The sequence below is a fragment of the Chiloscyllium plagiosum genome, unplaced genomic scaffold, assembly GCF_037043375.1.
Source record: "Chiloscyllium plagiosum isolate Xiang-an unplaced genomic scaffold, Cpla_swu_hap1 HiC_scaffold_13, whole genome shotgun sequence".
Classification (NCBI taxonomy): Eukaryota; Metazoa; Chordata; class Chondrichthyes; order Orectolobiformes; family Hemiscylliidae; genus Chiloscyllium; species Chiloscyllium plagiosum.
Window position 1 is genome coordinate 61,175,889 of NW_028270151.1, and position 26,132 is coordinate 61,202,020.

At 38.3% G+C, this 26,132-nt stretch overlaps 1 protein-coding gene across 9 annotated transcripts in view; it reads right to left on the reverse strand.

Annotated features, from left to right (window-relative positions):
- Positions 1-630: 630 nt before the first annotated feature.
- rsrc1 (arginine/serine-rich coiled-coil 1) overlaps positions 631-26,132 on the reverse strand; it is a 480,289-nt gene continuing 454,787 nt past the window's right edge. For all 9 annotated transcript variants that reach the window (XM_087993658.1, XM_087993663.1, XM_087993660.1 and 6 more), the window contains 3 exons: positions 9,119-9,222; positions 6,486-6,629; positions 631-869 (listed from right to left, as the gene is read on the reverse strand). In XM_087993658.1, the coding sequence (XP_087849784.1) occupies positions 771-869; positions 6,486-6,629; positions 9,119-9,222 (347 nt within the window). In that variant the 3' untranslated portion in view covers positions 631-770. The remainder of the gene's footprint in view (positions 870-6,485; positions 6,630-9,118; positions 9,223-26,132) is intronic.

Below are 26,132 nucleotides of genomic sequence, written 5' to 3' on the forward strand. Positions count from 1 at the left end.
ATGCCCTATAGGGAAGGAAACTGTTGTCACCTGGTCTGGTCTACACGTGATTCCAGACCCACAACAATGTAGTTGACTCTCGATGCCCTCTGCATAATGAATACTGGCCTGAATTATTTAGGAAAGCAATGTTAGTATTCAGACAAGCAGTAGCAGTTTTTTGGGGCAGCAAAGTGGCTCAGTGGTAAGCACTGTTGCCTCACAGTACTAGGGACCCGGTTACAATCCCACCCTCAGGCGATAGTCTGTGCAGAGATTGCACATTTTTTCCGTGTCTATGTGGGTCCCCTCTGGTTGCTCTGGTTTCGTCCCACAGTCCAAAGATGTGCAGCTTGGTTGAAATGGCCTTGCTAAATTGCTCTGTAATGTCCAGGGACGTGCAGGCTAGCTGGATTAGCCATGGGAAATGCAGGGTTACAGGGCTGGGGGTGGATGGGATGCTCTTGGGATGGCAGTTGTGAACTTGATGGACCAAATAGCCTGCTTCCACACTGGAGGGATTCTAAGCAAGAATTTAAGTTTCTGAATTGTTATGAGCAAGTTACTCACTTTATCAATAAGACACAATGTAATGTGACAAATTTGAAAATGCTGTGCATATGCAAATTATTTCATTCAAGACAGTTATTGCTAATACAAATTAGGTAGTTTATTAAATCAGAGAGCCTCAACTTATGAATACACTTAATGGAAATTCATAAAACAATGAAATACACTAATTTCACAATGAACGTTTTGGCTGATGGATTAATCATTTAAGAAAAATAAATTCAAAATCCAGGCACTGGGCTTCCCATCAATTTCTCCTGCCGCAGCGTGATTAACCTCTTGAACCACTTTTCTTCAGCTTCTTTCTTATCCAGGAACAACTGTAGCAAGAACAGAATCAAGTGCAGGGATGAATTCTAACAATGTATTGTCATGCTTAAGTCAACTTTCTTTATCCATTTTTAGTTGCTTCTGATTACTGATTTTTATTTTTTAAAGTGCAATTGCAAGAAAATGCAAAGTAATACAACTGATCTGTCATAAAAGTTTTGTGGTTGGCTGATAGTGTGAACAATCTCCTAAGTGTGGAATGGGAATCTGAATTCCAACTCTTGGATGGAAACAAAAATGATTTAACTGCCCTCCTTCCCAAGTTGAGGCATGACAATGGTGTCTTAAGAAAGAGAAGTTATATATAAATCAACATGTCAGAAAGCTTAATTTCTTGAAGAACAAGAATATGATTTTCCTTATGATTAATTATGAAATTAACAAAATGTTCATTTTCTAAGTTCACAATGTAGCAAACGTATGTTAGGAATAGCCATTATAACTAGAATATGTGAAAATGGTTCTTGTTATTTTTAAAGCTTTGAAACAGTGTCATTATAAAACATTTATTATTTTTGTTATATCCAGTGGATTTGACACTAAAACTAATTGCTATTCACAAAAAGTCAAAATGACTAACCTATCCTCTATAACTATCCTCTATAATATGGAGTTCTCCAGTCACATAAGCTTTATGGATACAAGCTTCACGATGTGTCAGGCGTGTCAAGGTTGCATTGTCAGACATCAGTAGTTAGCAATAGACTAATGTGGTCTCCCAGAATCCTTCACAGCTTGGGGTAAGCAGCATCAGGTGGATGGAGGAGAAAGGAGTATGGGAAGCAATGGGCAAAGTCTAAAGAACAACTTTGTTTTTAATAGTTCAATAGGTGAACTATTTTAAATAGTCACTGAGCAAAAGTAGAGCTATTAAAGCATTTTAATTATGTGTTTGGGGCAATCATCTTATTTGGAAGAAACTGGAGCCTGATTAACTTAGTGCACACCTTGTGCAAGTTTCTGAATCCCCTTCGTGCTCAAGTAAAAGCAAAATTTCTGTAGAAGAGTTATTGATCTCAAAACGTTAACACAATGTTTCTTCTCCACAAATGCTGATGGATCTGCTGAGTTTCTCCATCACTTTCTGCTTTTATACCCACTTTGTGCTCACTGTCCATAATGGGGCACAATGAATGCCTCAGATAATCTTCCTGGCTGCACATACCTGCAGTCAACTTTTCATATTGTCCACCTTCATTCGCATTTACAATAAAATAATATGAATGCTGATGAAATGAGAAAAACATTGTTGGCGTCAAAGTGTTGATGAGATCAGGGTAACATTATTACTGTAGAAGGATGCGCGTCTCGACACAGACATATGATTTCAAACTTCTCCTATTATTCATCATCAAGAGAACAGCAAGTGTAAGTTAAACCTTGCTCCCATTTTTCGTGTTCTTGCATGATCTACTCAGAAGGTTTATAAACTTGGACCCTATTAACTGCCTAGCTTAATGGCAAGTTAGGTAGGAACCATTATCAATACTTATTAAAATTTTGAATGACAGGTTCGATTTAGCAAGTTAGACCTCTTGTTGAGCATGTCCAAGATGTAAATGATTTCAAAGATTTCCTTGTTATACATAAACCCACAAAAACAATTTGACTTCTGTGCATGTTACTGTCCCGACTGTCTTGGCTGCTTTTGTATGATCCTAGAAAATGATCCAATATTTCTAGGTAGGTTAGCAGTTGCAGTGGATGACTGTTTCAGGGTTTTTCCTATGTCTACAGTCAGCTCAAAGTTACTAACCAATTTGAGGGCATAGGTCTCAAAAAACAACTTCAGACAATATGGGGATTGTGCTATCAGCCATATTCTGCACTGCACTGAGCCAACTGAACCAACTGTCTGCTTGACATTGATTAATTTTCATTAATGCTGTCTTTGCAATATGATATACTATTGCACTTTTTCAAGCAAAATATTAACTGCTCATCACAAACGTGAGTCTAAATTCAGACAAGCACTATCCAAGATGATTTGCCAGAAAGCAGGAAAAGAAAGTTAGGGAAAAGATATTTAAATGGTTTATGTAACCAATGGCCCATCTGCCAATACCAATCTTTGCTTTACTGAAGTCAAAAGTTATTACCATTACTTCTCTACATATCTTCAGAACTCAGTTTTGATGCCCATCATTTCTAGGTTATTTTAAAAAGCACTTCAAAAATGTAGCGGAAAAAGCATAAAGGGATTTTGATCCAATTTCAAGTTTGTTTTTGCCAATTAAGAATGCCTAAAGTGAAGCTATCAACTGATGTACAATTTGGACACATAACCCAATGAAAACAACAGAGTATATATCCAGTGACTGAAATTAGACTGGGTGGTTTTAGTGTATTGGTAAAATACTCCTACTTGCTTATTTTGACTAAGTTGTTGATAACTACTTAAGGTATTGTGATATTATAAATAAAAATTTACATGAATATAATAATTTATGAATTAGAAGTTGGTGCATGATGGAAATTCAAACCTCAAATATCTATGTTCTGAATTTGAGAGTTTAGAAAACAGTTATGTTTTAAAATATCTCTTTTAATTTAAGGTAAAAAAGTGTCCTGAAAAGGAGGATGGTGACCAGACTTATATCCATTCAAATTTAGAAGAGGAAGAGGTGAATAGATTGAAACATACAACATCCTGAGGAGCCTTGACAGGGTAGATGTGGAGAGGATGCTTTCTTTTATGGATGAATCTAGAACAAGGGGTTAATGTTCAACATTAAGAGGTTGTCCAACAGAATTAAGGTAAATCTTTTGCTCATAAAATTGTGTCTTAGTCAAACTCTCTTCCTGAAACAGGATTGAAAGCAGAGTCTTTGAATATTTTTAGGGAACATTCTTGTTAAGCAAGAAGGGAAAGCTTATCAGTGGTCTGCGGATTTGAGGTTACAATCAGATCAGCCAGAATCTTATTAAATGAAAGAGCAAGCTCGAGGGAGTGACTGCATGGTGGCTCAATGGTTCGCACTGCTGCCTCATAGCACCAGCGACCCAGGTTCGATTCCAAGCTCGGGCGACCGCCTGTGTGGATCTTACACATTCTCCTCATGTCCATGTGGGTTTCCTCCGGGTGATTTGGTTTCCTCCCACAATCCAAAGATGTGCAGTTTCATGGATTGGTCATGCTAAATTGCCCCATGGTGTCCAGGGTTGTGCAGGTTAGGTGGACTAGCCTTGGGAAATGCAGGGTTACAGGGACAAGGTGGGATGCTCTTTGGAGGGGCAGTGTTGACTAGATGGGCCAAATTGCCTACTTCCACACTGTAGGGATCCTATGAATTTTCGTATTCTGCCTGTAGATAAGACCATGTGATTCATAACTGAAACTTAAAGGAAAATCGAGTGACAGTTTATACACTTTCACAATATGTCACTGACTCAAGGGAGAGCAGATTGACTCCTACGTTTCTGTTATCAGTGTCAGTTACAGAGACACAGTGGTGTCAGTCTGTTCTCCCTGTGGCAACTGACAGCCACACAATGGGTTCTGTCAGTTCTCCCCTGGGTCTGTAACAGAGACAGAATGTAGTCAGTCTGTTCATCACTGGGTCTCTAACAGACACAAATGCTGACAAATGGGACTAGATTATCTTAGGATATCTGGTCAACAAAGACAAGTTGTACTAAAGGGTTTGTTTCTATGCTGTAAGTCTCTATGACTCTATAGTAGAGGGACAAGTTGTCTTCGGACACTGAGACACACAACACAAAGGAGTTACTGCTGTGGGGAACAAGTAGCAGCCACTCTGGCAAAAGCTACAGAAAAAACTTTATTTTATTTCAGCTACTTAGAAAGATGCAAGTAAGAACTCATCTTTTATTTGAAGAGATGAGAATTCTAGAGATTTACCAAACAAAACGTTAGTTTGGGCATGTTTAAAAAACAGTGAAATTTCTTTCAATGGAGTTTGATATGGAAAATACAATCTGCTTATAATCTGGAAGGAGTTTGGAATTTATGCATGCTGGGAGCATGCATGAAGTAAAAACATGTGAAAGCATTTTGTCATATGAGGTAATTTAATGTGAAGTAGTTTAGTTTTAGTTTGGTGTATTAGTTTCCTTTTAACTAATGTTAATTTTAGTTTGTTAGAGTAAAAGTCTTAAAACACGAAGAGACAAAGGACTGGAGAATGGCAAATATGGTTCCACTTTTCAAAAAGGATGATAGAGATGAACCAGGGAAATTACAGACCAGTGAGCCTCATGTCAATGATAGTGAAACTATTGGAGAAAGTTTTGAAGGAGAGAATTATATCCACTTGGAAAGACATGAGTTAAGTAGGGATAGTCAGCATGGCTTTATCAGAGGGAGGTCATGCCTAACAAATTTATCAGAATTGCTCAAAAACGTGATCTGGTGTGTGGATGAGGGAAGTTGTTGTTTATATGGATTTTAGCAAATGTTTTGACAAGATTCCACATGGGAAACTGATTGAGAAGGTTAAGACATGTGGAATTCAGGGAAACGTGGCAAGATGGATTAGAAACTGACTTAGCAATAGGACAAAAAGGATAGTGCTAGAAGACTATTTGTGTGATTGAAGCCAATGTCCAGCGGTGTACCACAAGTATCAGCACTGGGACCCTTATTGTTTGCTATACACATAAAAGATATAGATTAAAATGTGGGGGATAATGTTAAGAAAGTTCACAGACCACACCAAGAATGGTGGGGTAGTTAATAGTGAAGAAGATGGTTGTAGGTTGCAGGAAAATATAGAGGGCTTGTCAAATGGGCAGAGAAGTGGCAGATGGTTTTTAACACTGATAAGTGTGAGATGATGGCAGGACAATGGGTAGCTTACAGGAACAAAGGAATCTTGGGGTAATTATTCACAGATTCCTAAAGTTGGCAAAGCATGTGAATAGAATAGTTAAGGAGGCATATGGGATACTTGCTTTCATCGGTTGTGGCAAAGAGTTTAAGAGGCAGGAGGTGATGTTGAAGTTGGTTCGGGTACAGCTGGAGTACTATGTGCACTTCTGGTCACCCCACTACAGGAAGGATGTAATGTGAGAGGGTACGAAGAAGTTCACCAGGATGTTGCCTGGAATGGCGAAATTGAGCTATAAGGAGAGACTAGATAGGCTTGGTTTGCTTTTTTTACAGCAGAGAAGATTGAGGGGGAACATGATTGAGGTATATAAGATTATGCAGGGTATAGGTAGGCTGAATAGAGAGTAGCTGTTTCCCTTGGGTGAGGGTTGAATCACAGATGGGCATAGTTTTATGGTAAGGGGCAGGGTGTGGTGGAAATCTAGAATGGCCTGCCTGGGAAGGTAGTGAAGGCCAAGCTTTAAAAAATATTTGGATGAGCACTTCAAGTGTCATAACATTCAAGGACATGGGACAAGTGCAAGGAATTGGGATTAGTGCACCTTTTGTGGTAATTATTGTAATGCCAAAATCAATGGGCCTTTTCTGTGCTGTGTGACTCTAATTCCCTGCAGCAAAACAAATAACACACCTGGTGATAGCTATGAATACTAAGTTACAATTGGTTCAGTTCGTTGTATTTCGTTGCTTGTTATTACCAAATCATAAATTAAGTAGCCATTGCAAATTTATGTTTTAGTCAGAAAATGCTTACACTTGGATGAGCCAATGAGTCATCATCTTGATACTTGATTGTAGAAGGAATGTAATCAAGCTCTTGCTTGATTTCAATATTAAAATCAGTTGTTCTGTTGCTCAGCACATTGGATTCATGCTTGGTTTCAGGAGGTTCTTGTGCCTTAGCAATGGAAAAATAAAAACAAACAATAATTATCCAAATTTATGGTGCAAATTAATAATTTTTAAATATATCAACTCCTATTCATTAGCAATATGCATAAATTTTGGTGTGGAAAAGCAGTTTCTGCTTGACAAATAAACAATGCAGAACAATTTATGGCACAATATTCCATATTTGTGCAATTGATTTGTGCAATTTACCATGTTTTTCCCAAAACATTCTGTAAATGAAGCATATTACATTGTCCTAAATTAAATTCTAGCACATTGTTACAGATGTGCAATAAATGCTGGCAAAGCCAGTAATGCCACATTCTATGAGAATAAAAATAAAACACCCTTTCATTTTTGCTCGTCTCTACTGGTATTTGATTTAATAAGACACTAGCAGAAGAATTTAGAAGAATCACCAGCAAAATGTAAAGTTTTCTACATTATGTAGAACATTAGTATGAATAATAATTTGTACAGTATATTTAAATTTGACTTTATAATAGTAATACATGATCACACCAAACCAGCTATAATTTTGCATGCCAAATTCCTAAATTTAGAAATGTCCCAGAACTACTGTCTTCTTTCAAATCATAAAACACTTGTACTGCCCAGACTGCTGTTGATTTATTTGTCCCTTCTGGCAAAAGTACCTCAGCCATATCCAAATTATCTATTTTTTAAAAAGAGGCCATTGTTCTGTTGTAATTTTGCCTGCCACCCTCTAATTTTCATCTTTATTTGAACAGAAAAGGAAGTGCTGGATAAATTCAGCAGGCCTGGCAACATCTGTCGACAGAAACACAGAATTAACATTTCAAGTCCAGTCACCCTTCATCAGAACCCCTTGTATTTTGAGATACATTTGATTTGTCCTGGTATCTCATAAACTTTAATCTTATCAAACTTTCTCATATCTCTCCTCCATTCATATTTAGTTCATCCAGTGCCTTAGCTACTACCTCTTTTACAATAACTTCAACAGAATCTTCTTCATTCATGAAGTAACTGTGAAGTTAAAATCCTGAATTCCAACCCTAATGGCATTGTGGGTGTACTGACAGCATATGGAATGCAGCAGTTCAAGGCAGCAGCTCTTAAAGGGAACCTTCTTAAAGGGAACAAGGGACAAACAATAACTGCTAGCTAGCCAGCGATGCCCACATTCCACAAGAGAATAAAACACAATACTCATTTTGTACTTCAACCATGTCCCATGCCTCCAAGCATAAATTCATTTTTTGATCTTTAATTAGCCTTGTATCACCATAAATGTTATTTTTATGTTAGCTGCCAAACTCTTCCCACGTCCTCTATTTGTTTCTCTTTTTCTCTTTCTCTATTTCTTTTTTCCTCTTAATTTTCCATATTCAGCCTAGTTCTCTTGTATCATCAACCTGACATCTTGTACGTCAGTCACAGAAAATAAGCATGTAGGTGCAGCAAACTGTTAGGAAGGGGATTCAATGTTGGCCTTCATTGCAAGGGATTTTGAACACAGGAGCATATCTTGCGGTGAAAAAACTTGGTGAGAAAACACTTGGATTATTGGGTGTATTTTTGATCCTTAACTAAGGAAAGGTATACTTGTAGCAAAGAAATTTCATAGATTAGAATAGCTTCCCTTCAATATGGAAACAGGCCATTTGGCCCAACCAGTCCACACCAACCCTCCAAAGATTAACCCACCCAGACACATTCCCTTACCCTATATTTACCCTGACTAATGCGCCTAACATTATGGCAATTTAGCATGACGTGAACTGCACATCTTTTGATTGTGGGAGGAAGCCAGAGCACCTGGAGGAAACCCATGCAGATACGGGGAGAATGCGCAAACTCCACACAGTCGCCCGAGGTGGGAATTGAACCCGGGTCCCTGGCGCTGTGAGGCAGCAGTGCTAACCACTGAGCCACCGTGCCGCTCACATGGTTGGCCAAGCTGAATCCTAGGAAAACAGGAGGCCTCAGGCATTTACAATCTATGTTAACAAATACAAGGACCAAATATAATCTATTTAAGATTCATTCAGAGAATTCTCTACCACAAAAAGACAATGGATGTTTAGCGATCGTGTGTTTTCAAGATCAAGATCGTAGACTTTTTGACTCTGAGGTAATCAAATTGATCTTACTAACTGGTAGAGAAAGATCATGAGACCACGTCATCTGTTCCTCCTCTGTTTCTTAACTCTTTATCTGGCTGTAACTGAAGCTAGTGTGCTTGATGTTGACATTGGCTGCTTCAAATAGAAATTGTTCCATTCACTAGCACTCTCCAAAGAGAGTGATGTTAACCTAAAATTAAAAATGGAACATTTTTCTACTGGTTCTCTGCTTGATTGGTTTTCCACTGGAATGTGTTTATTTTCATTTTAAATAACAAACCTTACAATTGTACTCAGCAAAAAAAAATGAACTGCAATTGTAAGTGCCTCTTTAAAATATTTGACTAAATACTGAGGATAAACTTACATAAAAGTTAATACTCACCTTTTTTACATCTCTGCCAGATCTAAAGGTTTGTTGGATAAAGAAATCACTTTCAATAGCTTCAATACTTTTTACTCGCTTCACCTGTTCTTCAATGGTATATTCTGAAAAAAAAAGTGCAAGACTTACATATCTTTATTTAAAAAACTAATCCTGTAATTTTTTGATTGATTGCTTGATTGATTCATTGTTGTCACATGTATCACTTTCAAAACTATCTTACAAAGTTATTGTATTGGCTGCTGTGACTAGCCAATAATATTGCTGTATGAAGTTACACAGACAATCTCATTCAATATAGAACACGTTTGTAAAAGGATGAAAACTGAAATCAAGAGGGCTAATTTTGTACAATTAGAAAAAAATGTCTGGCTTGGGTGGTTGGGAAACAAGTATTCCTGGTTAAAATGGCAAATGAGCAAAAGTAAATTTTGTGGGGGCAAAACACATGGGTAAAAACACAAATTATAATAAGACACATTCTTATAAGAATGAAAGAAAGAACATTCAAAGCAAGTTATTTGCAGAACTGAAGTAATTGTTATTGAAATTAAATAGAAAACATGGCTTATGATAAATAGCAGGCTCATGTAAAGCAGAATGCAAAAAGCGCATAAGATAGCTCAGAAAGAAAATAAAAGGGACAAAGAGAATGTATAACAAAAGATTAGTGGGTATCATATGGGAACACTAATTTTTTTTTAATAAACAAAGAGTTATAATTGTGAAAGGAATGACTGAATTGATTAGGGATGGAAAAGAAAATCTTTTAGATGAGGCAGAGGATATGGCTAAGGTACTACAATACAAAAGTAGATGATGCTGTTAATGTCACAGTAAAGGAAGCGGGGTTGGATAAATTGGGGTAAGAAAGCAGTAGATATTGAGGTGTTATCCAAAAGGCTGGTATCACTCTCAAAAGTAGAAAAGCCATCCAGTCCAGATGGAACACTTGTTGCTGAAGGAAGTTGTGGGGGAAGTATTGAAGCTTTGGCCAAAATCTCCAGATATAACAGTGGACATAAGAGTTGCAAATGTTACATTGCTGTTCAAAAAAAAAGGAATTATTCAGTCTATAGGCCAGTTAAGATAATGGTGGTGGTGAGAGAATTTTTTTAAAGATCACAGGCCATGGGAGAATTGATCAGCACTTGAAACAACATAGCCTAATAAATAAAAATGGCAAATCATGTTCAATAAGCTTGATTTGAATTAGATTACTTACAGTGTGGAAACAGGCCCTTCGGCCCAACAAGTCCACACCGACCCGCCGAAGCGCAACCCACCCAGACCTCTACATGTACCCCTTTTTACCTAACACTACAGACAATTTAGTATGGCCAATTCACCTGACCTGCACATCTTTGGACTGTGGGAGGAAACCGGAGCACCCGGAGGAAACCCACGCAGACACGGGGAGAATGTGCAAACTCCACACAGTCAGTCGCCTGAGTCGGGAATTGAACCCGGGTCTCTGGCGCTGTGAGGCAGCAGTGCTAACCACTGTGCCACCGTGCCGCCCACAATTACTTAACAAAATAATTGAGAGGGTTGATGAAGGTGATATACTTGCTGTTGCATATTTGGCTTTTCAAAAGGCATTTGGTATAGAATTGTATAACATGCTTGCCAGCAAAATTGAAGCTCATGAGATTATAGAGGCAGTCACGACAGGAATAAAAAAAATCTCCAACAAACATCAAAGAATAATCCTGAACAGTTTCTTTTATGCTGTTGTGAAGTATAGAATTGTGTTCTCCAGGGACTGGTTTTGGGACTGACACATCATTCTTATGTATATCAGCAATCTGCACTTGAGTACATGAGGTATAATTTCAAACTATGCAACTAACACCAATTGTTAATATCAAGAACAGTGAAGAGGCAAGTAACAAACTTTAGGAAGCAACAGACAAGTGAAATTGATAGATGAAATTTAATGCAGGGAAGTGTGAAGTGATTTATTTTGGAACAAAGAATGAGAAGAGGCAATATAAAGTAACTGACACAATATTCAAGATGGTAAGGACAATGATCTGGCAGTTCATATACTGAAACCTTTGAAGGTGGAAGATCAAATTGTTTATGGCTTTCAAACAAAAAAAATACAAAATCCTTGGCATATTAAAAGGTGTATTGTGTTGAAAGCCAAGGAAGATATACAGAGGCTTCAGAAATCACTAGTTCAGTCTTAGCTGGACTATTATCCCATTCTATACATCAAAAACGTAAGGAGGATATCAGGTCCTTGAAGGGAGCACAGGCAAAGATTACTGAAATGGTAAATAAAAATGCACCATCCAGGGATGAAAGACATCAGTTCTCATGTGATGTGATAAAACCAGATATGTTGAGATTGTCTCCCTTTAAGCAACAAAAGACATAAATGGAGGTATTCAAATTTCTGAGGGGATTTGAAGGAATAGATAGAGAGAATATATAGAAAGAATATATACGTATGTATACATTATATATAGAGAGAGTTACACTAGTATGTGCAATAATGACCAGAAGACACAATTTAAAGTGAGAGGTAAAAGAAATTTGGGGGGGCGGGGGGGTGTGGAGTGAGTTTTTTCTTGATGTGGTATACACTTATATCTGGAATGCACCTCTGTATGGCTGATGAAAACAAATGCAACAAGACCTTTAAAATAATTTATTGGCTATATATCAAAAAAAGGAAAGAATTCCAGAACCAGGCAGAAGCAGAAGGGAAATGGGGTTAATAGGATAGCTCCTTCAGGGATCAGGACAGACAGATGGGCTGAATGGTTTGCTGTTGTGTTTTAAGATTCCATCACTGTTTAAGATAGTGTTGACTCATCTGCATGTCAATGAGGTAATTAATAACTCTTTTGTCATAAATCATAAAAATAAGATTTCTAACAGATCATATATACTATCTAGAACATGACACAAAGGAAAAGATAGGTACCTCATAAAATAGATACAGAACAGCTTGTTAAACCCCACTGGGGTAGAGCGCTGAAAATCAAGCCTCACTAAACACCCATACACACAGATATGCATAAAAACAAAAAAAAATGTTTTATTGGCAGAGGGAAAAGTAATACTGGGGAACCAGTTCAGTTGCATTAGTCCTCAGAGTGTGATGCGATGATTCTTTTGATTTCCAAGTCCTTAATATTCTTTCACCTCTTTCCAGCGTACAGCAACTGGTTCACAAATGATAAAGTCTCTGAATTATTGGTTAAAAACAACAGCTTACAGCAAATGATGAGAGAAAACAACTGATTTTCTTAACAGATTCAGGTATATTTTACTGGAGAGAGAATGGGAGACAGAGAGAGTGAGAGAGGAGAGATGGGAAGAGAATAAAAGTATAACAATTCATGCCTTAGTCCTTTGATGTAAAAGTCATTTTCTCAATTCAGGCCAACGTCAAAAACAAAGTAAAATGAAAAGATGTAATTTTACAACCTTCTGTACACAAAGTAATACAGTGCAAGAAGATGGAACAGCAAGACATGTGAAGATCCTCAGAAGTGATTGAAGGCTTAGAAAAAATGGGAAGTTTTAAGAAATTCATAAACAGAGAGTTTAGGAGACAGGTAAGCCTTGGCAATAAATAAATGACCTTCAAAAGAAGACATCACTAAAAAGGTTCTAGTTTTTACAACACACTTTGTCAGTGGGAGAACACCATTAGCTTTTCTATGGTTCATCTCCAGACATCAACATTATGGCTCATCTTGGCATTCTGTCACTAAACTCTGACCAATAATCTGTCAAGGTCTTGTGAAGAATGATGACGTTCAAAATTCTTGGCATTAAACAAAGTCACATGAAGCTTCTACCTGAGTCCATTTTCCAAATACTATGGCAATGAAGGATTGGTGATAGGGACAGGGCTGTGATCTTGAGTCAAGAATCTACAAACAATAAAAAATGAAGATCGCTGGACCCCCATGTTAGAACAGAGTACTTTTAGGGTGTAACATCTGTGACTGAACAGACCACCTCAGAATATTCTCTGCTTTTCCCAAATGAGGACCGGGCCAGAAAAGATATCCTAAATTTAGTTGTCCCACTTCCTCCTGACTGAGACATCACACACAGCAAAATCATCATTTGGAACTTGGAATGTTAGAACATTCATGGATAATATCAAGAATGACCATCTGGTAGAAGAATACAATAATATTAAATGAATTGTTGAGACTACAAATTGACATCACTGCCGTCAATGAGACTTGCGTTCCTGGGCAGGTGCAGCTGAAGGAACAAGGTGGGGTTTTAAATCTTCTGCTAAAAAGGCAAGACTGACAGTGACTCTGGTATCTGTGGAATTGGATTTGTCATCAGAGAAGATGTTGAATTTAGTGCCCAAACTCCCCAATCATATAAAAGGCTCATAATCCTTTGCCATGCTGGCATAGCTGTAATCAATATGCCATAGTTATCAGCACTTAATGCCTTGGCTCAAGTCAAACGAAGAAGTTAAGAAGTTCTATTTTGAAAACAAAAGTACTATGGATGCTGGAAATCTGAAACAAAAACAGAAATTGCTGGAAAATTTCAGCAAGTCTGGTAGCATCTGTGGAGAGAAATCAGAGTTAACATTTCAGGTCCAGTAACCCTTCTTTGGAACTGATGGTGGCCAAAAGTTCTGTTTTGACCTTGATAAAGTCCTCACTACCATCTCAAAAGATTGAGAGACCAACCTTCTGGAGGACTTTAAAGCTGTGATACCCGAGTCTTGCAGATCTCAGAAGCAACTTGTATGATGCTACCATATCCAATTGTTTCTGAAGAATTAATTGCAAATTGCACCAGTGTCATCATATCTTTTGCAGTTGTTTAATGAATGAGAAACAATTTGAAGGGTGACAGTTTTAAGATTTCTGCATTCTGCAGGACACTAACTCTGAATAATTTAGAAACACAGAAACTGAAGCATTCAGGTTCAGGCTTTCCAGAAGCTATACGGGGAATAGCACTATATTTCATTTTTTGATGAATTTGGAGTTCATATTTCTTTATGATTATTGAAAGCATATCCCAGGAAAGACTTAAGTTTTGTTTTACTTGGTGAATTTTTATTTGAAAATTAAATACTGTATTTGCTGCATTGAAATAAAACTAAACCCTTTACCGCATTGCATCGGTTCTGTTTGTTGTGGAGATGTTTTGATAACAAGCAGAATTGGAAGCATGCTACACAATATAGTATTTTGACTGTTTCAAAGAGCACTGAAAAGCCACTCCACGTTTTTATATATATATTAGTTCTGATTCTTTCTTTTAGTTTGGCAAGTAGTACAATGGTGATTTACTATCATACCATGCTGTAAAGAAAGGAAGATTAATAACCTAATGAAATGCACACATGCCTTCAAGTGATTTTTCTTTCAATCACAGTATATTTTACATTAAAAATTCAGGTAGCTTCCACTCTCCAATCAATGTTACTGTTTTAACTTGAGCACTAAACTTTGAGAAGCAACTTAAAAGTTAGTTTTCTAATTAACAGACATGTAATTAGATTCCTCAGAAAATCTTCCAGCTAGCATTGTCTAATAAGGCTATATTCTGTCATTACATACTGAAGTATACAATGAACAGTATAGTATTTACGTTTTGTTTGAATGACCATATTAAACATTTTCCTGTATTTAAACTTAAAGTTAAATTTTTAAAAATTGCGTATGCCACTTTATGAGGCTCCCCCAACAATTTCCACAAAAATAATTTAATGGAAATTGTCCCTTAAAATCTATCAAAACGTTCATAGTGTCTTTCCTTCCACCAAACGGTACACATGTGAAAACACATATGACACTGGATATGAAACTTCTTGAGAGACTTAATACATGGTATAATCTAGGTTGAAAACAACAATCAGCTCATAATAATCTCAATAAATCTTAGGGATAATCCCTGGAGTTTAATCTTGTTCTCAGCAACCAGCTGTTAGCCAGATTGCTCCTGGTTTGAGAGTAGTAATCAGGAGGGTCAAGTCATTTTGAAAAACATTTACAATGAGGTACTAGCAGTTTTATTCCCCCTTATGGCTTTCTCTAATAGATCAAGGTAAACCATTAAAAAGGATGCTGGACTGTTTTACCAGGATAGGGAACGCCCTTCCAAAATTAGGGCCTGATCCTATGCAAGACATAATTTGTCATAAAAACATGGCAATCAGTTGTACTTAAAAGAACCAACATTCTGAAACAAAACGTAGCCATGTTTGTCAAGTGTTTGCCAAATGTACTTTTGGCAAAAGGTACAGACAGTAACACATGATCATTCCTGTTTGTTGGTGTAATAAAACAGTCTAGTGTCATTAAATTGCAAGAAAATTTAGAGCTTCTGAACCTGAGGTTCCAAGTGTTGTATTACAAATGTGCTGGTTATTCAGATCCATGAAGAACTACTTGCAGATGCAAGCTTTGACTGGAAGGGGTCTATGAGCAATAATCAGGAGATTTATAGGTTGACAAGAGTTTTCCACAGCTTGTGAAGTTCTTTAAAACTGCATTGCATATAAGGGAATTTTATACAAACATGCAATGTAAGTTCCCATTAATATACCTGGGAAGGGAAGCTGACAGAAAGAGTGAGGTTGCTCAAAACTATATTTGAAGTAATGTAGGAGTATGCAAGATTTGGGAATTATAATGGTCTGCCAAGAGGGTGTTGATTAGGGCAAGAAAAAAAAAGAGATTGCACTCACCTGCAACAACATGCATTATACAAAAGTAGTCATAATTTATTTTGCAGGTAATATCATGGTGTAATTGTAATAATAATCATGGTCACATGGGCTCTCCTGGGATACTGAAAATGACCATTGCTCATTCAACAAGACGCAGAAGAGAATCTCCCAACAAACCCAAGAAGACAACTTCAGAGCTGAGAGAGAAGATTATATCAAATATATATTGAAGTTGCATGAGGATATCAGCATGAAGATTGAAAACAAAATAATTTAATTCTTTATACATATGAAATGCCCTAAATGGATAAATTTTCCAAGATTAATAAAATTCTCACTTTGTTGCTAACTAACACAAGAATATCTGTTGGAATAATAAGTGCTCAGCATCCGTGGAAAGAGAAACTGATGTAATGTTTTGTGTCAATGGTCTTTCATCAAAACTGGATAAAGCTTTTTCTCTCCTTAACCAGTCTGCCCATGCCCCACACCCTATATGTGATTCTTCTAATGCTTTACAGCTGTTTTTGAACTTTTAATTCGTGGGCACCAGCTGCCTCCTCTTTACATGGACATGCAATCCCTTTACACATCCACCCCCATCTGAATGGTCTCAGGGCTCTCCAATTCTTCCTGGAATGAAGGCCTGAACCATTCCCATTCACCGCCACCCTCCTCTGCTTGTCCTCACTTTGACCAACTTCTCCTTACACTTTCTTCAGATAATGGGCTCCAGTTATTCCTGTCACTTTGTGGGGTAGATAGAAAGTTCCTTGTTCTAGTCCTGCTCGGGTCCTTCCCCACAACTCTTTCTCCAGTACATTGATAACATTATTGGTGCTGCTTCTTCTCTCATTTGGAAATGAAATAATTATCAACTTTGTTTCCAAATTCCACCCTGCCCTCACCTTCAACTGGTCCATTTCTGCTTCCACCCTTTCCTTCTCAAAAATCTCTGTTTCCATTTCTAGGGACAGGCTGTCTACTGATTTCCACAGTTACCCTATGTATCCTCACACCCCACTTGCTTTAAAGACTCCCTCCCATTCTCCCAGTTTCTCCATCTCTGTTACATCTGCTCTGGTGGTTCATGCCATCTTCTATAGGGGAAGGGGTTGCCAAGAAATGTTCCTCACCTGAGGATTCCCCACCACTGTGGTTGACAAGACCCTTAGCAGTGTCCACTCCAGCTCCTGCACTTCAGCCCTCACCCTCTCTCTTCCCTCCAACACCACTGTTCGGGTTTCCGGTCCTCACTTACCACTCCACCAGCATCCACATCTAAAGGATTATAAACCGCTACTTCCAACACCTCCAGCAGGATGCAATCACCAGACACACATTTCCCTCCCCTCCATTATCAGCATTTTGCTGGACTGTTCCCTCTGGTACACCCTGGTCCACTCCTCCTCCATTCCCATCACCTCTCCAGACCCCCATGGCACCTTTCCATACAATCACAGAAAATGTAGCACCTGGCTGTTTACTTCCTCCCTTCTCACTGTTGAAGGCTGAAAACACACCACCCATGTGAAGCACTTCATTCAATCTAGTCTATTGTATTTGCTGCTCACAATGTGGTCTCCTCGACATTGGGGAAATGAAACACTTCTTGGCAACTGCTTTGCAGAACACTATGTTCTGTCCATAAAAGCGTCCAGTTGTCTGCCATTTCAAACACTACTGTTGCCATGCCAACATGCCTGTCTCGGGCTGCTGCAGTGCTTCAGCGAGGTATTTCATTTTCCACTTGGGACTCTGCAACCTTCAGAACTTCATAACCTGAACAGCTTCTTCTATGTACTTTAACCACCCTGACCACTCCCCCAGGCCCTGTCATGATATGGGCTGCTTTCAGCACAGCCAACATTTTCATCCACTTACAGTCTCCATTATCAGGTTTTGTTTTCCTTGGCATATCATTCTCCAACCCTTTGTCTACCTATCATTCTCTTTCTCCACTTACACATTCATTCTTCCCACCCTCCCCACTCCAACTCCATTCTTCCAGTGAGAATGCAGGACTAGTAATTTAATGACAGGTCAGGACAGCACATGGCTTTGAGGAGAGCTAGCTGTTGGTGGTGCTCCTATCCACCTGTTGGTTTTCTTCTCCTGAATCCTAAATGTCACAATTTTGGAAGGTGCAGTCAAAGAAGCCTTAGCAAGTAGTTGCACCGTCTTTATAGATGAAATACTTTGTAGTAACTGCATGCTAACGGTGGAATAGTGAATGTTTAAGGTGGTAAATGAGACACTGATCTTGCAGATTGCCTTTTCATGCATGATCTTGAGTGTTGTGAAGTTGCACTCATCCAGGCAACTGGAGAGTATTCCATCACATTTCTGTTTGAACCTTGCAGATTGCGGACATACTTTGGGAAGTCAGGAGGTTGGCCTGGAGAAATCCCATATGTTGACTCGTTATTGTAGCCATGAGTATTTACATGACAGGTCAGTTAGATATCTGCTCAATGGCAATTCCGGGATGTTGATGGAGAGGCATTCAATTACATAGTTAAAAATCAAGCGAAAATGGTTAATTTTCTTTTGGAGATAGTCATTGCCTGGGACTTGTGTGGTGTAAACGTTATTGCCATTTCTCAGCCCAAGACTGAATTGCTTAGTTCTTACTGCTTGTGAACATAGACTGCTTCAGCATCTGGACAGTTTCAAATGGTACTGAACTTTGAAATCAGTGCATATCCCCATTTCTGACCTTATGTTGAAGAGAAGGTTACAATGAATCAACAGATGGTGTTCCTAGGGAACCAGCCTGAGGAACTCTTGCAGCAATGTCCTGGATTAAGCTGATTCTCCTTCAACAATCTTCATTTGTGCTAGATTTGACTCCAACTACTCTGCCAATCCCTGCAATTGACTTTAATTTTACTAAGATTATTTGATACAACACTCAGTCAAGGGTATTCATTTTAATCTTACCTCAACTCTTTTATTCTTATCTGGAAAAAGGCTGTAAGGAAGTATAAAGTTGAGTGAGCCTGTTGGAACTAGCTGGATAACAGTGGAGAGGCATTGCAGTAGAACACTTTGGTCAACCCAGTTTTATTAAAGATAAGGTATGGATTTGAGAAGACAACATATTTAAGGACCTGAAGGAGAGAAAGGACAGAAAGTGAAACTAGATGATGGCATGGGTGGTTTGCAAAAACAGAGTCAAAACTTTAAAAAAGGGGTAGTAACATGAGATCTGCAGGACAGGGGAAACAGCAGCAGAATGAAGAGGATTACTGAACTAAATCGACTAATTTGGGAGTCAAGAATGAATAGTGAGTAGTCAGCAGTGTAGGATTGAGGGAGCTAGAAATGGAGCAGGGAGGAACTCCAGATGAAGTCTGGCTCAGTAGATGACAGCAAGGGAATAACAGAACGGAGGCAACTGAGCAGATGGTATCAAACTTAATGATAGAGAAATCCATGTGCTCACGTGCTTGTATTGGAGGTGAAGGCAAAGGGATAAGGGAGAGTGGTTGAAGGAGATGTGTTATGACTAGGCCAAGATTAGAGTGGTGCTGGAAATGCACAGCAGGTCAGGCAGCATCCTAGGAGCAGGAAAATGTTCCAACGTCTCCAAAAACAAGGAAAGAACCCCCACCCGCCCTCACCCAGTCCTCACGTTCCAACCCAACAACCTCCGCATAATCCGCCGACAATTCCACCACCTACAAATGGACCCTACCACCAGGGATATATTTCCGTCCCCACCCCTATCTGCTTTCCGCAAAGACTGTTCCCTCTGTGACTACTTGGTCAGGCTCACGCCCCCCAACAACCCACCGTCCTCTCCTGGCACCTTCCCCTGCCACTGCAGGAATTGCAAAACCTGTGCCCACACCTCCAACCAAGACCCCAAAGGAGCCTTCCATATCCATCAAAGTTTCACCTGACTTCCACGTATGTCATTTATTGCATCCGTTGCTCCCGACGTGGTCTCCTTTGCATTGGGGAGACTGGACACCTTCTCGCACATCGCTTCAGGGAACATCTCTGGGACACCCACACCAATCAACCCCACCGCCCCTTGGCCGAACATTTCAACACCTACTTCCACTCTGCCGAGGACATGCAGGTCCTGGGCCTTTTCCACCACTACTCCCTCACCACCTGACACCTGGAAGAACGCCTCATCTTCCGCCTCAGAACCCTTCAACCCCAGGGCATCAATGTGGACTTCACCAGTTTCCTAATTTCCCCTCCCCCACCTTACCCCAGTTCCAAACTTCCAGCTCAGCACTATTCTCATGACCTGTCCCACCTCTCAATCTTCCTTCCCATATATCTGCTCCACCCTCCTCTCCGACCTATCACCTTTACCCCCACTTCCATTCACCTACTGCACTCCCAGCTACGTTCTCGCCAGCCCCACTGCCCCCCATCCCCCATTTATCTCTCTACCCACGAGGCTTCCAGCCTCATTCCTAATGAAGGACTCCTGCCCGAAACATCGATTTTCCTGCTCCTCAGATGCTGCCTGACCTGCTGTGCTTTTCCAAACCACTCTAATTTTGACTCTGATCTCCAGCATCTGCAGCCCTCACTTTCATCTATGGACTAGGTCAAACCACTCAAAACATTCTTAAGCAGGTAGCCCCAGACCATAACTTTGCAATTTGTTTTGGTAAGTGTACAGAGAAAATTACCCAGAGTAAGTTAACGAGGTTGAATACTAGATTTTAAAATAGACAAAAATTTATTCACAAAATTACACAATGAAACACAAAGAAGAGAATAAAGAACCCCTACAGAACTCAGTCTATCCAAACTAGACTTAATTGTGTTGTTCCCAATATATATAACAGTCCTAATAAGCAAACTCCCTTTAAAAACCAGATAAATGGAACACATGCTTACAGGTTGAAGTTGAAGGGCAGAGAGAAAGAGAGAGAGAGAAAAGAGTGTTTCCACAGCTCACTATTGAACTCCTTACTAGTTCAGATTGAACTAAACTGCTCAGCTCAGCTAGAGAGCTGACCACTCTACTTTCTTCATACAGGTCACTTCTGAAACGTGACCACTTTGGCCTGAAGTCTCATCTGTTTACATATCAACAAAAGGCCTCTCAAAATCTTTTTCATCTCTGTTCCAAGCCAGACTAATCGGAGCCCGGCCTAGTTTATTACCCCTCTGAAAAAAATCAAGGACCGAGTATCTTTGAGCAAGGGACTAACCTTTTGACAGGTGGATACAGTACAGTAATGAATGCAGGTACTCTTTTAATTCCAGGATGATCTTGAAACAATGAGTAGATTTGACAGTCTAGAAAGGAATCAAAAGTTTTCAAAATGTCTTGGAAATCATTTATGTTTTGTATGTCAGATGCAAATAGAGTGAACTGTATGCAGACATCTGATTCTACCTATAATTGTTCTAACTGCAGGATTATTTGGAGAAAGGTCTAAGAAGATATAAGGAAAGAGGTGGAGAGAGAGCTCCTCTGGAATCCCTCCATCTGTCCTCACAGGAGTGCAAGTATGTCAAGGAGAGATGTAAATGACAGAAGAACGAAAGAAGGGGAGGCACGGGCACCAAAGGTAAATGTACCGAAGAAGTGACAGGAGTAAAAAGGGAAGGGGCTACTGGGAAGTGAAGTTGTATGTGTCTAAACATGAGTGAAGGTGAAAATATGGGGTGTGCTGTTGAGTATATTTTCCTGCAAACCAGAGTGTAGTGTACAGTCATTTCTGCCTTTCTTCCCCCACTATGCTAGCTTTAAGGAATGACATAAACACTGAGAACTATAAGTTGAAATGAGACAGGGATGAGAAGGAAGGAAAAACAAAAAGACAGAGTCGCAGGAATAGGAGAAACCAAAAAGACAAAAGCAGAAAACATGACAGAGAAAGAAAAAAATGGAAAGGCATCAAAACAGGTAAAAGACTCTCATGTTTCAACAATTGTACTGTACTTCTGGATAGAAGTTAATTCCTGAAAATCACCACTAGATGGCTGATAATGATGCAGCCACATCTGTTCTAAAATAGTCATATGCAGTCAGAGCCAGTAGAGGTCAGTAGATAATAAGCTGTAAACTGAATTCATTGCTGCAGTACAAATACCATAGATATTCAGCTTTATATGTTATGTCAAATACCATTAAAATAATCACAGAATGAAATATAAACAGCTATATTTATATCAAAATGAAAAATAGAACAACTGCACTGAATGGGCACATTTGCATTCTTCGTACATTTAATGACACTTTGGACGTGACATTTTTATAATAGTCAATATTTCCCTCTTTATTTGCACATATACATTTCTGATGGGCATGGAGCATTTAATTTTGGGAAATTTATCCAAAACAAATTAATTCTTCCTATTTGCTGTAGAGTTAACTGGTCATATGTCATCATACTTCAGAAGCAATTTTCAACTTTCCACACAATACAAACTGGGCAGGCAGGCAGTTAAAACTTCCCAGGAGACTTAGCCTGCACCCTCTTGAAGTCTTCTATTTTAACCTGCTCTTCTCAGCAGTTGGGAAAGGTGCTTGCTGGTAACCAGTGAGTTTTGATGCTGTCATCTTGGATAACTGGCAATTTAATTAGTGCATTGAGAAATTCACTTAAGAGGGAGACATGTTGACCAAAAAAGATCCAAATAACTAAACATTTAGACTAAAAAGCAATTGTTCTTGCGGGAAGTGGTCCTACTGATGAACATGAGGTCCATCAGAAATGATCCCTCTGTAACACTTCATTCTTGTTTGCCGGCTAGTTGTCACTTCCTGCTAACCTTGAGCAATGAAACCATGCAGGCATGCAAACAACACTAGTGAATGAAAATCACCTGAATCTCTTGCTGTGTTCCACATTGTTTGCTACTTTATGGTTGCACTCTCCTCTTTTCCTTCCCCCTCTCCCCCACCCATGCCATTCCAGTTAAAAGTTTGTGACGTTTCTTGTAATACTTTGTTATGCATGTGAATTGGGGTTACTTGCCTTAACATGTGGTGATATTTGCATGTGCACTGTTAAACATTTGTTCCTAAAACTATTCAAAAATTTGATGGTTCTTACTTTGAAATTAATTATATCACCAGTAAACTGACAATTTCTCTTACCTTAAATGTAACAGAATCATCATTCATTCTAAATTATTTTAAATGTATGGGTTTCTCTTATAGTGTAATATGTCCAATTTTAGCGAGCAGTAATACATTAACTGTTGCGAAAAAATTCCTCAGGAGGAAGGGCTTATGTCCGAAACATCGATTCTCCTGGTCCTTGAATGCTGCCTGACCTGCTGCGCTTTTCCAGCAACACATTTTTCAGCTCTGATCTCCAGCATCTGCAGTCCTCACTTTCTCCTAGTTGATGTAAAATTGGTTCACTAGAAGACCTGTTACGTCGCTGACTGCACTCAACTCTATCTCAAAAAACATGGATCTCTTCACAGAGGTTTAAATTGTTGGACAGTTAATTTTCAGCCATATGAAAGGTGCTATTCTTGCCAATATTAAATCAAAAGTAACAAACTAAGATTCTCAGGAGGTCCAACGGAATGACTGGGGTACTTTAATTTCATCCTGCCAAAAAACACTCTCAATTAAAAAAAATGCAAGTGGGGAGTGGTTGTTAAGGCTCTTGTAGTGCAGTATTCCTCTTTCTGAACCACAAAGGCTGATTCCAAGTCCCACCCGCTTCAGAGGTGTATCATAACATCTCTGGTTGATTAGAAAATATCTATAACCAAGACAGTCTTACAATTTATTTATGCACTAATGAGCTAGATCATCAGCCTGACTTCAGGGTCAGACTGAAATTTTGTCACATTTGCTGCTGAAACAGCTTCATGATACCTTGATATTTGGAGTATAGCTACTGCTGCCAAATATAGTTAATTCTTCCATTACCATTTTGTGGAATACACATGGACTTCAGGAAACAATGAGAACAAACTTGAATAGTTTAAAAAATAAATGTGAAGCTCAATATCATAGAAAAGGCCTTTAATTGTATAACATGCATGTACCTTTTGCACATTATTTAAAAAAAGGTTGGCTGTGACAAAGTTGTCTACGGACACAACTTTCTGTGTCATGCCATTTAATATCATTATGTGATTTAGAAATGTCTAAAATCCCACATAGCAAAAAGTCACTGCTGATGGACTGAACAATCTGTATACTCCCACATATAAAACAAGAATAAAACAAAAAAGAAAAGCAGACATTTGGTTACTCTGGGTGACCATTGTGCACATTCTGTTGCACTCTTCAACAGCTTGGGAGTTTGAGACCAAGAATGTTGCTTGGTGTTGAGAGGAAAGAGGACAGTATCAAACAAAGGAGATTAAAAAAAAAGATTTAACTTCCATCTGTAGCTGTTCTATTTATACTGATGAATAAATGTCAGTTTATCCAAACAGAATTTGGGATTGCATTGATCATCTTCCAAGGGATTAATCAGCGTTTTGAAATTCAACTTTACATGTACTTTCTTCACGTTTAATTCAAATCTTTTTCTGGAATTGCATGCAAGTTTTTATAAAAATAGTAAATAAAATGTTTATAAAGGTGTAAGTGTCACTAGAGTATTTTCCCCACAATATTTCATGGATTACCCTTTGTGACAGTTTCCACACTCATCTATGTAATAATTAATCTTTGTGATTCTATATACTGTACACACAAATTAGTTGAGTATTATCCCATAAATGCTTAATGTTAACTTGAACAGAAAGCACATACCTATAGTTAAACTTAACAAACAGCAAATTCAAGATAACAAATAATGCTGATTTATTTATCCCATTGTTCATGGGATTCAGAAGAAATCTGACTTCACTCAATAAGAAGTCAAGTAACTGGAATTATTTGTGATAATAAATAGTGTAATTAAAAATGGGTTATGTTCGGATGATCTAATGAAGCTCTATTAATATGTAAAAGAAATTGAAATATTAAATAATTTGTCTGATGTTAAAACCTTTCTGACAGGCTCTTATATTTTGAACCTTCTTTAACCATGGATTATTATGAATATGCAGTAAGATAGCAAATAATTCAAGTATTGAGATATTTTACAAAACAGACAATGCTTAAAATAACTGTGGATAATTTCATGATTATTTATCTTGCTGGATTGGCCGCCACTGATGTCATGATACAATTGCTCTTCAGGTAGGAATGCAGTTTCCAATCAATCTATTTTCTTTTAACTTCAACTAATGCAATCTGAAACCTTCTAAAAATTAGCAAACATCAAATAATTTGAGGATTGAAGAAAAGTGACTTTTTTGATACTTGTTATGCAAATAACGTATAAAAACAAAGTTTTCCTTTAGGATGTATTTAAAAGTTTTCCTTTAGGATATATTTAAAAAGTTATCAGCTAGAATTATGTAATTTAATGGAATAAAATATCAAATCCATTTTTTTCCAATTCAGCAAAAACGCTTGTCACTCCGCTGACTAGAAAATGATTGGCCTAAGTTAGCAATAAGAGTGCTGCAGTCCATTCCAAATCTGGAATCTCTTTTTGACCCAACTGATTAATTTACTGTGAACCAAGGCACAACATGTTTACAAGGTACCAGTCATTAGATGCCATCTGCTAACCATCTCCAAACACCTCATAACCGCATACAACTGGTCTGTCAGGAGAGGTAATACAGACATTGCAGGGCATACCACATTTGTCACTTAGGCCAATGTCAGAGATATGTCTACAATAAGCAGCTCCCTTTTTCAATACTGAGAGCTAGATATGTAATTCAATGCTCAATTTACCCTTGCCTCACAGGAGATTTTTGCCTGCTAATTGATAGAAATTAAGCCATTAATCAAGCCACTAGCCATCATTCAAGCCAGGGAAGATGAATACAAACTTTCATAATAACCACCTTCACCATTTTAGTGCTCATTAGCATTAATTTTTAATGCAATTATGCTATTCTTTTACGCTGAGCTCATAAATTACAGCTCTTCTATTGCTGGTTGGCCTTGTAAAATCTACAGTAATGCTTTGTAGTCTGAACTTAAAGGCAATTACGGGCTTCTTCTATCTTTTATCTCTCTCTGTCTACCCAATAACCTTTTCCAACTGATTTATTCCAAATCCTTTCTTTCTGTTTGCTTTTATTTCCAGCTCATTGAAATGCTTTGAATCCAAGATTTGCAGTATCGAGAAAAATTAAAATTAATTATAATTCAAAGTAAAATATGAGGATTTAATGCTTTTCTGTATCTGATTGTTCTACATCGTTTAAATTTGATACTAGATACTTCTACATCATGCAAAACACTAAATCACCAAAACAGAAAGCAAAATTAAGCTGAAATGAACTGTGTCTTACTCACTTTCA